At 35.6% G+C, this 15,241-nt stretch overlaps 5 protein-coding genes across 8 annotated transcripts; 2 read left to right on the top strand and 3 right to left on the bottom strand.

The window, feature by feature from the left end:
* Positions 1-838: 838 nt before the first annotated feature.
* Positions 839-3,746, bottom strand: LOC123314329 (serine/arginine-rich splicing factor 7-like). Of its 2 annotated transcripts, XR_006537797.1 has the most exons (5): positions 3,585-3,746; positions 3,319-3,526; positions 2,869-3,067; positions 1,880-2,183; positions 1,104-1,198 (listed from the first exon to the last, which is right to left on the bottom strand). XR_006537797.1 is itself a non-coding variant. In XM_044899525.1 (4 exons), exons 2-4 carry the CDS (start codon positions 3,509-3,511, stop codon positions 982-984), a joined length of 609 nt encoding a protein of 202 aa, XP_044755460.1. In that variant the 5' UTR covers positions 3,512-3,526; positions 3,585-3,746; the 3' UTR covers positions 839-981. The 2 variants fall into 2 exon arrangements, 1 of the variants encoding a protein (XP_044755460.1); XM_044899525.1 differs by lacking the exon at positions 1,880-2,183 and having other exon boundaries at positions 839-1,198.
* A 206-nt stretch (positions 3,747-3,952) lies between these two features.
* Positions 3,953-6,652, top strand: LOC123314328 (ester hydrolase C11orf54 homolog). 2 transcript variants are annotated; one of them, XM_044899523.1, is made up of 7 exons: positions 3,953-4,305; positions 4,848-4,935; positions 4,995-5,093; positions 5,156-5,331; positions 5,592-5,756; positions 6,096-6,359; positions 6,421-6,652. In XM_044899523.1, exons 2-7 carry the CDS (start codon positions 4,860-4,862, stop codon positions 6,592-6,594), a joined length of 954 nt encoding a protein of 317 aa, XP_044755458.1. In that variant the 5' UTR covers positions 3,953-4,305; positions 4,848-4,859; the 3' UTR covers positions 6,595-6,652. The 2 variants fall into 2 exon arrangements, with proteins under 2 accessions (XP_044755458.1, XP_044755457.1); XM_044899522.1 differs by lacking the exon at positions 3,953-4,305 and adding an exon at positions 4,319-4,423.
* A 381-nt stretch (positions 6,653-7,033) lies between these two features.
* LOC123314325 (transient receptor potential cation channel protein painless) lies at positions 7,034-12,172 on the bottom strand. 2 transcript variants are annotated; one of them, XM_044899517.1, is made up of 2 exons: positions 11,905-12,172; positions 7,034-9,861 (listed from the first exon to the last, which is right to left on the bottom strand). In XM_044899517.1, the coding sequence occupies exon 2, from the start codon at positions 9,853-9,855 to the stop codon at positions 7,120-7,122; it is 2,736 nt and encodes a 911-aa protein (XP_044755452.1). In that variant the 5' UTR covers positions 9,856-9,861; positions 11,905-12,172; the 3' UTR covers positions 7,034-7,119. The 2 variants fall into 2 exon arrangements, with proteins under 2 accessions (XP_044755452.1, XP_044755453.1); XM_044899518.1 differs by lacking the exon at positions 11,905-12,172 and adding an exon at positions 11,652-11,855.
* Positions 12,173-13,635: 1,463 nt separating this feature from the next.
* Positions 13,636-14,386, top strand: LOC123312967 (U6 snRNA-associated Sm-like protein LSm1). Its single transcript, XM_044897608.1, has one exon. It carries the CDS (start codon positions 13,808-13,810, stop codon positions 14,219-14,221), a length of 414 nt encoding a protein of 137 aa, XP_044753543.1. The 5' UTR covers positions 13,636-13,807; the 3' UTR covers positions 14,222-14,386.
* Positions 14,317-15,233, bottom strand: LOC123312966 (peptidyl-prolyl cis-trans isomerase H). Its single transcript, XM_044897607.1, has 3 exons — positions 15,044-15,233; positions 14,818-14,994; positions 14,317-14,765 (listed from the first exon to the last, which is right to left on the bottom strand). The coding sequence occupies exons 1-3, from the start codon at positions 15,125-15,127 to the stop codon at positions 14,472-14,474; spliced, it is 555 nt and encodes a 184-aa protein (XP_044753542.1). The 5' UTR covers positions 15,128-15,233; the 3' UTR covers positions 14,317-14,471.
* Positions 15,234-15,241: the final 8 nt, after the last annotated feature.

Below are 15,241 nucleotides of genomic sequence, written 5' to 3'. Positions count from 1 at the left end.
ATATCACGTGATGTATCAAAGAGATCCTCTTTGGATGTATATTAGTGTTCTGTGGGTGATTATTTGTGTTCTGTGTACGTGATTTAGCGGTTGAGTTCACAACTCTACAAACTTTCATTTAATTAAAGGCCACATTATGATGATTTTGGTGGAAAAACAGTTTTTGAGTTATTCAAATATAAACAAAATGTTCGGGGCATGTTTGCAATTTTGTACAAATCGATGTGAAGTTTGATCCAGTAGAAAAACTTGACATTTCTTCAGCAGTTTCCTTGATTTCAGAAGATGGCCAAATAGGTAGGTATATTTCTCTTATTTGGATACCTGGTATCAATTTTCGTTACTAGAGTTATTAATTGTTTGTTTACATCGAGAAACGGGCGTCCGACAAAATGGCCGCCCTGTCAAAAGTCAGCTGATCCGAAATGATATTGTCAATTTAAAAGCTGACATTTTAGGTTAATGCAGTCATAGAGTGCAGATGACGAATCACAAAAAGGCGATTCTTTAGTGGATGAATACCATACAAAACTTTGTGAATACACCCACATACGTCCAGTTGCAGGAAAGTCCGTTAAAATTTAATACTCCTTCGAAATGTTGATAGGGCATCAAATCTTATCGAACTTTCCCGCAAATGGGCTAGAGTTTTAGTTACAAATCTGAACCCTCGAAAATATGCGATCAGAGCAAAGACCTTGGAGGATTTTTGGGAAAACCTTAACGAGTTTTCATGTAAAAGTGAAACTGAAAAAATTTAAGTGAGTGTAAAAAATGTGAAGAATTAATCAAAACTGAGCTGGATAGGGCAAAGATAAGAAGAAATGAAAAAAGTACGTATATTTTACACAGTCACATCTATTGAATCCAATAATTAGTACATAAGTTTACAAAATATTTGCAATCAAAATAAAACATATTTTGAACGAAAGGAAAGTGCTTTGCTTGGCCATCTTAAATACACAAAACATTCCAACTAATTTAATCCTTATGATCGTCGCCGTTTTGCTTTGTAGCTGAGCGACTTCTAGAACGCGTCCTGGTTCTTGACCGTTTGTCGTTGGTGTGAGAACGACTTCGACTACGCTTGACCGAAGGTGAACGGGATCTGGAGCGGTTCCTGGACCTGCTTCTGGACTTGGTGCTTCGGGAGCGGGATCTCCTGTAGCGGCCACGGCTCCTTGACCTGGACCTAGACCTGTCAACACATAACCTATCAAAAAACCGCAAACTTGACAGTGCGAATTCGCTTAACCGAACAAACATGTCAATGTCAAAGTCAAACCACGGAAAACTTCGGGTTGATCGAATTTAAAAACGATTCGGAGCTCCTTCGGTTCTGAAATGCTGATAAAAGATTTTCATTCAATCATCCGGATAGAAAAATGAAATTCTGAGGAAATTCAGTCGAAATATAAAATTTTCATGAGTCATCTTACATATTCACATTGAAAATTTCAATGAGATGTTCAAGGGTGGGTTAAACAGCGTTGTTGTATTTCGTAATGAGAAAAAGATTGTTAAATTTAACAACCGGTTTTCAAATTTCTTGCCAACGACATTAGGAACACGATAAATAACCATAAAAATGTGTTAATACTCTTATTTTCGCCCCATCCATGAGATTTTATTACTTTCTATTATGCAGTTATCAACAAACCTTTTGCTTCGAGCTTCTACACGCAAAGTTCAATCAAAACAATAAATGTTGAATAAAAACTAAATATATCGGACAAAAAATAAAGAGTCAATAAAATTAGCAATAATGCAACTGATAAAAAAATAAACACAAAGAACTGGAGAGTGTAGAGCTTTTGAAGCTTGACTGACTGTAAAGGTTGTCAAAAAAACTTATAATATTTAGAATGTAAGATGTTACCATTATTTGTGATCATGTCGTGACGCAAACTGTAGAAAACATTGTAGGAGGAGGTAGTGATAATCAACATTCAATCAAGTAGGTAGAAGGGGCTAGACTCGAGAGTTCTCGTAGATATTTCGTTTTCATTGGCTCAATACTCAGAAGTCTCTCTTAAGGAATATGCAGTTTTGCAGAAGTGTCGCGTGGAGACATTGCTATCGATGTAATTCTACGATGCAGCACACTGAGTAGTCGTGGAGAGAGGCAAGACGATTGTCTGAACTGAACTATGCTTTACCTGACTATCGGCCAAAGACTATACCTATAAACATGGCATTGTGAGCCTTTTACTTGGTACAATATGTACGCACCAATATTCAGTAATTCTTCTGCTTGAAAACTGATCAATAAATTCAAAACAATGTTCCCACAAGCTATAAAAAAAATATAATACTCCAAAAACTAAAATCAGGCTCCCCAATTATTCCAAATTCTCATAAAATTTTTATTAACCATTATATTTCATTTCACATTCCTGACAGTACTGTATAAAAGGTTAAGTTAGGTTATGTTTATGCGAAAACAACAATTCATTGCCAAACCTCAAGAGTAAGCATCTGAAAATCTGGAATTTTTCATGATATAGTTGCTATTATTGATCAGATTTCTTGCCTTCAATCTGTTATTTGTACAACTGGACACTCAAACTAAATTAAATAAGTTGAGAGACACTCAATTGAAAACTGTCAGTGTAAGTAACAAAAAAATCCTTTTTTTCTGTTTCAATTGTTTTGAATAGTGTTTCATTAATTTAAAACTCAGTAGAAAGAGAACCAAAACAAATAATATCCAAGTTTCCTGTTGTACATTGTGAAATAAAGAGAACATCAGATTTCCTGCTTTGTTGGAAGAATAAAAGTGTCGACTGGAGCATGAAACCAAATTTATTTGTCCAACAAGTAGAAACTCTGCAGAGGATAAAGTGTTTGTAACAAATATTCACTAACCTACGTCTACTGCTACCACCTCCTCTTTTTTGCCTTGTACAATCTCTTGCATAGTGCCCTCGATCACCGCATCCATAACACCGATCATCAGGATGAAAAGGTCTACCTCGAGAACGAGGTGGAGGCCCCCGATACCTACCACCACTCTTTCCACTGGAAAGTTCTACCCTTGCTCTTCGGCCACATATTGTTCTGCCATCTATGAAGGAACATCAAACTCAATATATTGATTTGATCAAAAATCACAAATTATAATCCTGAAATGTGAAAAATGGGCTGGTTCATATGGAAATGGATAGAAAATGGATTTTTCCAAACTATAATAAAGATTACGGACAATATTCATGAACATGTGAAGCAGTAATGGCCTGTACTCTGGTATATGGCAAAGATAGACTCAAGAGTGGCAAAATTACTATTGAAAAACTTATAACTGTCAATTTGCTTTACCTAAGCCTCTAACTGCATCTTCGGCGTCCCTAGCATCCTCAAATTCGACGAAAGCAAAACCAGGCGGATTCCTTGCAACCCAAACATTGCGAAGAGGTCCATAGTACCCAAATGCATCTTCTAGTTCTTGTTTGGATGCATTATTACCCAAATCCCCAACGTAAACCTTACAATCCAAATTATATCTTGACATTTCACCACCCTTGTTCTGAAAGTATTGATCGTTAGCAATTTGCATAGAAACGTACATGTAAAATTATAATTACCTCAGCTACAACCAACCCTGAATGGGTTTAATTTTATGTTGTGAGAACACCAAGGATGAAAACTCAAAATTAGTCCTTTTCCAAGAAAAATCTTGTAATTCACTGTCAGCTTGAGGGCTCGCGGAGTCCAAAGAAGTTCTATTTAACAGAAACGCCGGCGAACTAGCGCAAGCGCACTGAATCCACTGGAGCGTCATCAGGGGTACCAACGTATACACTCAAATTTTTTTGGAGATTTTTTTAAGCAAATTATCGACATTTCAAGATAAACTGGTACTTGTTAATGTTCTCGGATTGAATTCAAATTCTACGTTTTTTTGTCCTTCGTAATCACAGTTCAAACTAATTCGAATTTTTGTAGAAATTAAATATTTTTATAGCTTCTGTACTGAAATCTGAATCTGAAATCTGTACACAATCCTTTCGTTTAAAATTTTCATTTTCATCCTCATGTCATATATCTTCGTTTATTATGCTAGAGAAACGAAACTTTCGTATTTCGATAGAATGAGTTCCTCATTCATCAATATCCCAATCCTAGTTAGTAGTCAGGATCAAAATTTATAAATCACTCATTATCACCATCATATGAAGGTCGAATACCTACTTATTTCGTAAATAATTCAAATGCTTATCAGTAGGTACAAACAGAATTAAATTTTCCCAAATACTCCGAGTGAGATCTTACTAGTTTGTTCACCGTTGACCTCGAAAGAGTTTAGTAAGTATTCTGAGACAACCATCCATAGATATAACATTTTCATACAACAATTTCAAAGGGAATGATGTTGAGAAATTTTGAAGGAATGCTTTTTACGGGTTCTGTATTTTTCACTTTGGTAATTTTTGACTTTCCTATAGTTAAACCTAAGATTTCCATTTCCATTTGCTTACTATCAGTAGCTGCTTTCGAAATACTGTTGGCGTAGAAGAGTGTAACAATAAGAACAAGGTTATAATAATAAAGTTACTTCAAAAGTGATATTTTTCATATATCACATCTGTAATGCGAATAATTGCTCTCCAGTTAGTTTATGAAAATATTATAAGATTGTGTTTCCTTCTCTTTTTGTTAGGTGGAGCAGTGCGATACTATTTCGCTTTTTACGAGGGGTATCCGAAAATAAGTCGATTTTTGCCGAGTTTTCCACTAAAATGTTTAACCTTGAACAGTAATTGATTATTTTGATTACTAACGAGAAAAAATTATTGGGAAGTTGCTGAAATTAATTTATTTACTATATTTCCCTGTCGTTTCTTCAGATTCTTCAAAACATGGCCTTGAATCCAACATCTCTACCGGTGGTCCATAAAAAATTAGATATTATACCTCTTGAAGAAATTCAAAAAGGTGACGTACATAGCCTTTGCTGAATTGCTGAAATTTATTTATACAATGTTCAATTGCAGTTTTGACTGAAGGACTTCCAACTAACTTCAAAGATGTGGAGGTAACAGTAGTGGATTGCCCAGACCTAACAAAAGAGCCATTCACATTAGCCAAGCCTGGTAAGGTTCTCATTAAGATCAAGGTAATAACCCATCCGCCATAATTTTGTGTTATCAAATAGGGTTGAGTGGAAGTACCAAATTGGTGGAAGTTGGTGGGCCTCCTTATCTTTTGCCAACTGTTCAAAAGGACAAAGTGTATGATTTGAGAGATATAGCAAAACTATCTGATGCAAAAAATGTGTTCATCATTGGAGCTGGGGCTGGACCACATCCTTATGCTGGAAGAAATTGCGAGGTTAGCAAAAGCCAACACAGTTCGGTGTTGTGTGGTTTGTGTCGAAGCATGAAACTGAAAGCTGGTTCTATACTATCATTTTTTTATTACGTGCCTCAAAAAAATCGTTAAGTAGCTATTGAATTTTGAAGGTTCATATTCCGTGATGCAACGTAACACAAACTATCAACCTTCAGGATTGCTCAGACTAATTGACAACGAATTTTTTCGAACGCACGTTATATGCAAAACATATACATATAGATTGTACTCCTTTCAAGGGTATATTCAACTTGGTCCTGGAAAATGGAACTGTCAATCAACAAACAAGGATAGCAAAGGTCACTCCGGTCAATGAAAATTGCTCACAAGAGATATTACCAAACACTGAAACAAGAATGGCCCTTTTAGGCAACTTATTTCTCTCAGAAGGTAAACCAGGAAAGGTTCGTCTAAGTTTTTTCATTCCATTTCAAAAGAATAAAAAAATCTCAAATAAAAAGGCAAATATGTCGGCTTAGATCTTCGTTCCCTAATAAAATTGAATATTCGTTCGCCAAAGACTACACAGAAGTGTACATAACTAATATCAGTACGGCGACTATGGACCTAGGTGTATGTACAGAATGTCAATAGTTTGTGCTGCCCTCTGTCTTTCAGTAGAGAAACTGATTAAGTGAAACCTAACCTCACGTCCCTTCTGTTTATTGAAAATATACAACAGAGGACCAAATTTTTTTTAATCTGTTTGTTCGTTTCATTTTAAGCCATTTCCTTCTAACTAGGTTCTGAAAGTTCATGCAAAAACTAGAACAGGCAGAAAAGATTTCATAGCTAGCATACGAGAATGCCTTGAAAAGAAATTCCCTGATAAGCTGGTTGGACTAGGCGGAACTTTCCTATTGAAGGAGGGAATAGCCAAGCAGCATGTTATGAGGGATTTTTCAACTACTCCAATAAAGAACGAAGAAGAACTTAATAAGTGGCTCAAGTTCTACAACATGTCGGCTCCTCTTATTGCAGTCGGTACTTTGGTCAACGGAGATGGAGTAAGGAATCAGATTTGGACTTCGAAGTCTCTTATTCCCTGAAAAATTGTTAAAATTTTAGGGTTTAGACTTGAGAGTTCAACATTTCCACAGCTTCAGCAACCATGGGGAAGCTGGACATTATCATATCGATGTTACTCCAGAAACTGTTGAGTATCTTGGATATTTCAGCGTGGGTGAAGAAATATACAGAATTGATGCTCCAGAAGAAACACACACATTTGGAAGAGATTGATTTTATATTTTTGTTCTAATAAGTTGAGGGGATACGACAATAAACTACAAAAAAATAATTTGACGTTTTTTTCATTTATCTCATCCCCCATCCTTGCTTTAATGAAAAGAAACAAAGACATAGTGATTTTCGCGGTAGTTTTTCATGTCAAGGGAAAAATGCATACCTAAGTTCTTTTGATGGATTTCGATATACATTTCAAAATAGAAATTTATAGTCAGTTTAACGTTGGTTTGTTTAGAAAGATCGCGGGATTGTTTATAATCCTTCATCTACGAGATTTTGTTTAATATTGCTGGACCATATGCATATCTGGATATCACGTATACATCATTGTTCTATAAATAACTCACCGGGATGTCCTGCTTCATCAAGAGAAAGTATACACTTGTTGAATTAATTGGAATCATCTGAAGGGTATTTTCACCAAGGTCATTGCTGAATTTTTTCAAATAAATCTTTATTCACAGATAAAAATCACAGAGTAAGTAGCTCTCGAATAATAAAAAACTAATTAAGACATATTCACGAGTTATAATTCAAACTTTCAGCGTCCAATTTTTTGTTGATCTCATGAAGAATCGCTAGGATTGCCGCTTGTTCGTTTTCTATCTGCTTTATTTTGTTTTTCACGTAGATTTCGTTGCTTACCATCCTTTGATTCTGCATAACCTTCCTGATCTTTCTGCGTATCTTTTTATCCAACTTGAGGGAATTGAACACCGACAAAGCGCTCTCTTTCCTGCTACCTTTCTTATCTACTTTCATCATCTCAAAATCGTTGGACATTGGGATGGTGATTTCAGTCTTCGGGTACAAACTGATGTGTTTGGAGAGAGGTTGGCTCAAGGTGATGTTCAGATTTTGTTGGAAGGGTAGACAACAAAAGATTTTATTCAATAAGTTGAGGAATGTAGAGGGAATGATGTTACCTAAAACCATGCTTTCCATGTAGTGAATATGCTCTGTCCTGGCCATCAGTCCAACACACTCAGCGTCATTTTTTATCGTTTGCGTGTCACTAACCGCAAGACCGTTGAGCAGGTTCAAGAGGATCAGGGCGATCATCAAGACGAACATGATGAAAATCACTTTGCTGGTGATGGGAAAGTGGTGGAAATTCATATCGCTTGCGTCGAATTCCCCAGTCAACATCACTAAAGTCTTGAAAAGGGCCACACCAGGATTTATGAAGAAATTGGTCTCTTCTTCGTTATTTTCCTCGTTTAATGGATTTTCCGTTTCCCCTTCTGCGTTTTCCGCCACACTTTCACTGAATAGTATGTAGAAACTCATGGCGAAAGCAGCAATCAGAAGAAAATACCATGAGAGGAACTTGATGAAATTGGTCGATACTCTTTTAAACATAACCACGTTGGTGGTTAATCTGGGATGCTGTCCTACCATCAAAACTAGCTCGAAGGTAGACAATAAGATTGCAAGGGAAGATAACTGTTTTCTTGAATCGTTCGAAGGGTCTCTAACAAAAATTATGAAACCAACTAGGAAAATCAATATCATTTCCAACCAGTTATCCACATCTTTATAATAACCCATCGGATTAACTAGGATTTGAAAAAGTTCCCTGATAACAAGTAGAACATAGGTTAAGCAAAGTATGAAATGACTGACTTGGGCAATGGCGGATAAGGAAAATTCGTTTTCGGGGATATAGTGGAAATTTCCATACGATGTGAATATGTAAGTTAAAAGCGAAGAGATAAAAAGAGCGTAAAAAACTAGATTGGTATAGAAGATCATGTTGATCTTATGCCACTTCAAAAGCAGGAATGTATCGATTACAGGGTGAGTTAAGAGGTGTTTCAAATATGGGGCTTTGCACATATACAGCAAGGCGTCTGTTTCTGGTGCAAGGTTTTGAGAGAAAACAGGTTTTCCCTCTTCGCAATAGTTAAGACCGGAGCTTTGTTGAACTGGAGATGGAAGCAATGTACGATACTTCAAAGTGACATAAACATTATTCTTGTCGATATCGTTGATGTCCACGCAATCATCCAGATGTTGCTCCAGAACATCTGCTTCGATGTTCTCTATAGCCATTATGCCAAATTCGTTTCTGTTGGCCAGAGAAGACCCTTTACGAAGAAGTTCCAACACGTGTTTCGGCTTTGCGAACTTTACGGCGAAGTGAAGTGGCGTCTGTTGGAAATTATTATCGGAGGCTGAATTCAGAGACGTCTCGTCCTGGTTCTTCAGCAATTCCTCGAAGCATCTCTCGTAGTTATCGGCGGATTCGCTCAAATTCATCTTGTTCAACAAGATGGACAGTGTTGAACTGGGAACCCTCAAATTTTTATCGTGTTCTAAGAGAAGTTCGACGATTTTGAAATTTCCATTTTCGCCTGCCAGTTCCAAAGGGGTGCATGGTTGTTTGTCCGTGATTTTTCGAACGTCTGCCTTGTTTTCTAAGAGGTGTCTTGTAGCTTTCACTAGTCCCAGTTGGCAGCTCAATTGTAGAAGGGTCTGGGTATAGTCGTCGGAATCTTTGTACTGGGAGAGATCACCTTGGTTGTAATTTACGAAAGCGTCTTCGTTGTAGGACTTCAAATAGTTGAAAAGAAGGTCTTTTGGGCTTGAAATAGTGGTGAAGTTATCCGGGAGAACAAGCTCGCTTGGATATTTGGATATTATCAGTTCCCTGGCACTTTTTCCATTCATTGTGTAATTGTCGATGTCCAAATCGAAACTGTTGTTCAGAAGTACCTCGATAAAGTCTCTGTAATCTTTCTTGATAGCCCAAAGAACTGCAGTTAGATTTTTCAAATCTGCATGATTAACGTTGACTCCTGATTTTATCAAGATTCTGGCACATTCAAGAAAGTCAGTCCTATTGGTGTAATCTCCTTCTTTGACCAACACCAACAGAGCGTTATTACCTCTGAAGGTGTGGTTTATTTCCTCTCGAGTCAAATACCTGATTAGGACCTTGAGGACTTGGGAATTGCAAAGTCTGGACACTACATGGATGAGTTCACCTTGACCCTCAGTTTCTTCGAAAGGTTTTGCTCCCAATTGCAGTAGAAGTTGGACAGTTTCTGGGGATATTCCTTGTTCTGAACATGCGACGTACAAGATTTTGCCAAAGTAGGGGTAGGGATATTCAGCTGATAAGAGTCTTTCATTTTCCTTGACCAATGTCTTGATCTTTTGTATCTTGTTGGACTTGACCGCATCCAGGAGGAGTTCTTCTGGGGTTGGGCATATGCTGTTGTTGCGGGATAAGGTCTTCCTGTCATCCATGATTCACTGAAAAAATAATTAATAATGATATAATAATATCAGCATACAAATTTTTGGAGTGGTTCATTCTTCATTTTCTATTTCACCAACACCAGGGAGAAAAGTCTTAGAATTATCTAGTTCATATTTTTAGTTGTAAATAATCTCTTGAATATATTTTTGTTATAATTTTTCTTTCGTTACTTTATCCCGAGTATTCGAGCCATATTCGATGTGACAATTGAATGTGCCCATTTTGTAATTGGTTTTTTGTGGCTGCGTGTGAATCATCTTCTATACGATTTTCAGCAATAGGTTCACATCATCACACAATAGGTGTACTGTGCGCATTGTTATGTTAATTGTTCTCAATTCAAAACATGGGAAAATGGAATCCAGAATAATTTCTCACAATATGCAGTCCTACTTCCTATCAATGCTTTTTTAATTTCAAATTGTTTCAAGTCTGAGTTGATATAGAGACTTCTTCAGCAGATTTCTGATTCTGAGAAAAACTGTAACTGATTAAAAAGTTTAGGATTTTCTTGGAGTTAATATGTTAGGAAATTAACATCATTCATTTGTAGAACCATCTCTCTATAGAAAGAAATCTTCAACAAACCTTGTTCTTCCAATGAGATTAAAAGAAATTTTTGATCTTCCATAATCACAAGCTTAATTTCAATAAAATTCTGATCTTTCTTCATAGATTTCGATGAAATATTTTTCTTTGTGGCGCTGAATCATGAAAATATGACTTACCTATATCTATTCGTATCAATAATCTTCGATGTATAGGTAATATTGAAATGAATAATTATTTACCTGTAAAATACCTACGATGTGCAGTCATAATATTAATTATAGCAAGGTTTTTATCGGCATAATCCAATAAAATAAAATGATTCATAATGAACTGTTATCTGTTTGCATATATTGGCCATACCATTCATTTGGTACTAGTTTTATTCGTCCACTATCAGTTTTGTAGATTTTGGTTCAGCGCTGAACCAAAATGATAAAATGAAAATTTATTATTTGCGCAAATGTGCAATTTTCTTTCAGAAAATATGAGGAACTCTTCAAGTATTATTATATTTCTCATTGTTATGATTAAAAAATGCCTATATAGAGAATAAGTGATGAAAATAAAGTTTTTTTTTCGAGAATTCGAGAATTTCTATCGCAATTTCTATCGAATTCGAATGAAAACAAGAATGTGATGTACCTCATTACATTCAAAAGAATTTACTGAAAGTATTATCATATAATCCTTTCGAAAATTCAATATCTATAGGATCAGCTGACATGAACATATGAAATACGTACAATTTTTTTTCGTTTTTGAGAAAACAAAAAGTATTCGATTCCATGCAATCATTTTGGTTAACTTCTTTCAAACAAGATTTTTAGATTTCCTTTTTATTGGCTGAAAGACATGTCAGAAGATGAATCATTTCGAGAAACAGTTTCGAAAAATCGAATAATTTCAAATGATCATATATTTGGATGCCTGTATCTGAAATATTCCAATTTTTCAAAGTTTCCCCCAAAATATTTAAAATTTCCACAATGGAGAAGAGGAATCTTGTATATACAGGAGACGAAGGTCAATGGAAGGTTACACAAAGGCCAACCTGTGATGATGGACTTAACAATAAGCGGAACAAGGTCAAAAACATTCTACTACAAAAAAAAACATGGTGTCCGTCTTCATCCACATAATAAAAGTAGGATATTTGCAGTGAAACGAGTGGAAATTTTGAATTAAAAACGACATTACGAGAAAAACCATGAATTGCGCATCGAATAAATACCTCAGACACCCACATTCCAAGAGAAATTCAGGTTTTGTTGTTTGATTGAAGCAATCTCCACTAAACGCCAAGAAAAAACGTGAAACACGCAAAAGGAAATCTTGTCGCTATGTTGAAACATTATCCATTAGAATTGCTACCATTAACAGGTTGCAGATGATGCTGGTTACTATCAAAATGGGATCATGTCGCGTCACATATTGTCACAATTGAAGAATGGAAGGTTTTTAATTGATGACATCATCTCACTTACTTCCGCTCTTGCAGGAAAAGTCGAAGGGCTAATTTGAATGAAGCTTGGCAGGCGGAACTGAACGAAATTTTCACTTTGATCACTTCACACCCTATCACATTTCGCGTAGGTACTTTTGTAAGTTGCGGACCAAGCACAATACGTGAAAAAGCTATTCTACCTTTTCGAATATGAACTAAACCGTCTTTGCGCTGCGCTGTAGCGGCTGCTGGGAGACTAGCGGAGTGGATTATGAATGTGTTGTATGGAGTGCTGTCGTATGAAAAAGCGAAGTAATGAATATTATCATAAAACACTGTGCTATTACCAATTTCGGGATGATCAAATATGGAGATGTACGTGGGTGTCGTTTGTATCATTTATGCAGGCAGAATGACTAATTCTTGCGGCAGGTTAATGATTCCATGGGGCTACAGGCATTAATCGAAAGAGAAACACTTGCGAAACGTACCAGAAAAAAAATTTGAATAATTTTAAGTTTTTTGACTTTTATAGAGACATGTAGAATCCAAAAAACCTGGATAACTCATGTTCTTCAAAGCCCAAAGTTTTCCAAACTAGAAACTACCCGGAAAACGTGATTAATTGGGTGTATCTTTGAAAAAATTGTGATGAACTGATTGATTATTTTTACTGATTAATGAACTGCACTCGCATATATAGGGTAGGTAATCGACTGTCAAGCTGACTACTACTGAAGGTAGTCAAATATTCAGCTCAAACAAGAAATTTGGCCTTCAAAACAGACAAAACGGTTCAGCCATTTCGAAGATTATAAACTGGACAATCAGACTGACAAACGAAATCTCTTTTTCTGATTATTTGATTAGGAAAAGAAATATTACTAATAATTGTATTCAAAACTCTACTTCGTAGGAGCTACTTGAGAAATATATAGATTATGCCGAAGCCTACGTAATCTAAGATTAAATTACATAGTCTTAAGAATATACATATGTCTTCAAGGGGCTTCGCTTCCTTTAATTGCATTTGGTCCTCAGCTTCTCTAAATATAATTGGATTTACTCATTACATATACTGGGTTCTAACGAAATGAAAAATCATAGATGTTACGCGTTTTGTTCTTTCAAAATGCCATTCCTGATGGATAAAGTAGTTCGTGTTACCAAAACGGTATAAGTCTCCGTCATGGCAATATCAATAGAAGCGACTATCAAAAATTCATAAGCCATAATCGATAATAAGCGACATTCGTAATATTGTCCTAGAAATGACATAAACATGTAATCAATCTGATGAATAACTATTCCTCCCTTTTTCCACTCAAAATAGAGAACACGCAATAGTCATATTGCTTCACGCCACTCAAATCACTCAATTATTAATAAAACTTTGGAAGTTATGGCCATATCGGTTATTATCGCTATTGATTTTTTCCACTGAAAACTAACATGATTTCAATGTAGAAATGCACCGAGTTTCAAGTTTTAACGCTTGTATTTGAATTATAATCTGATTTGATTCGAAAAACCTGAATCTTGAGGAGAAATAGGGTAGTTGAACCTTCAGTATGTTTCTTTTTAATTTAATTTTGTGTTCATTTCGCAGTGAACTGTTCACTGTTATTTCTTCCTGTACGAGATAGTTTTTTTTCAAGCAAAGAAGATTTTTAATTCAAAACTGTGGCTTTCAAATTACTATCGTCACAGAAAGTTTTAAGTTGATTTGTATTCTGTGACGTTGATATTTCATGCGGTAGATCTAATGTAACATGTTGTCTTGTCAACATCATAAGAATAGAGGTTATGTCTATTTCGGAAATTTTGAAACTTTTGGGAAGAACCTGTTGAAGTCATTAATGATTTTAATAAATAAGCAGAGTCCAAATAATGATAATATAATAAATACATAGCGCAGGATTCACCTTTTTTTCTTTTCCACAATGAACAAACCAGAACTCGAAGGTACAGCCCATTTACTGGATGAGTTAGACAAAAAACTGATGGTGCTTTTGAGAGATGGTAGAACACTTATAGGATATTTACGTAGTGTGGACCAATTTGCTAATTTGGTCTTGCATAAAGCTATTGAGAGAATCCATGTTGGAAAAGAATATGGTGACATTCCTAGGGGTGTATTTATTGTAAGGGGTGAAAATGTAGTGTTGCTGGGTGAGATAGATGCAGAAAAAGAGGCTAATCTACCATTAACTGAAGTTAGTGTCGATGAAATCCTTGATGCCCAAAGGAAGGAGCAGGAATTAAAACAGGAACAACAGAAATTAGTTAGCAAAGCTTTAAAAGAAAGAGGCTTACAACTTTTAGGTGATATGATGATACATGATGATATGTTTTAGCTGCTCATTAAAACTGATAACTGAAAAAATTATTTGCATTTGTTTTGAATCAAAAATTCTGTGAAAACCATGTAACCAAAATGATATTCACTGTATTTGAAAATGTATTTCTGGTTTTATTTCTATTTAAATTACAATTATAATAAACCTTATATTTGAATTCCACTTAATAATTTTTTTGTCATAAAGATGAAACACGAATCACACTTTAAAAATAAATAAAAACAAGAGTCCCATTACAAAGTATTCTTCACATTTGCCCACACTGAACGATGGTTACTGGAATTTTTGGCTTGTTGTTAGGTCCAGTTGGAACATTTTCAATTTTTCTCATGACCAAAAGTCCATCAATAACTCTACCGAATACAACATGTTTTCCATCTAAAAAGTTACACTTTGCACATGTGATGAAAAATTGGCAACCATTTGTGTCTTTTCCACTATTTGCCATTGAGAGTAAACCTGGGGTATCATGTTTCAGATTGAAATTTTCATCAGCAAAGGTTCCTCCACCGTATATACTCATTACACCTGTACCATCTCCCTAAAAGTATGGGTATAATTGCCTGATTTTATAATGTGAACTAGAAACTCACATTAACGAAATCACCTCCTTGGATCATAAAATCTTTGATAACTCTATGAAAACTAGCACCTTTGAACCCTAACGGTACACCATCCCTTCTAAATTCACCAGTACAAAACTGACGAAAGTTTTCACTGGTTTTCGGTACAACATCCGCGAAAAGCTCGAAAAGCATCCTTCCAATTTCCTGCAATTAGATGATCACAACCCAAATACCCGGAAAAATGTTTACTTACAGTTGTTCCAACAGATACATCAAAGAACACCACAGGATTGGCTGGATGCCTCAGCTGTGATTGTATTTGATTCCAATTTGGCATTGTTAAAGGAAATTCGAGAAGATCCTAATTCTGATAAAAATTCAAGGCAACCTTTCTAAACAATGAAAATTGGCCTGTCAGTATTATTTGTTTTGGATTTTCAAATCGCAAATT

Source organism: Coccinella septempunctata, chromosome 5, assembly GCF_907165205.1.
Source record: "Coccinella septempunctata chromosome 5, icCocSept1.1, whole genome shotgun sequence".
Classification (NCBI taxonomy): Eukaryota; Metazoa; Arthropoda; class Insecta; order Coleoptera; family Coccinellidae; genus Coccinella; species Coccinella septempunctata.
Note: the sequence above shows the minus strand (reverse complement) of the source record. Positions and strands in the feature narration are given on the sequence as shown.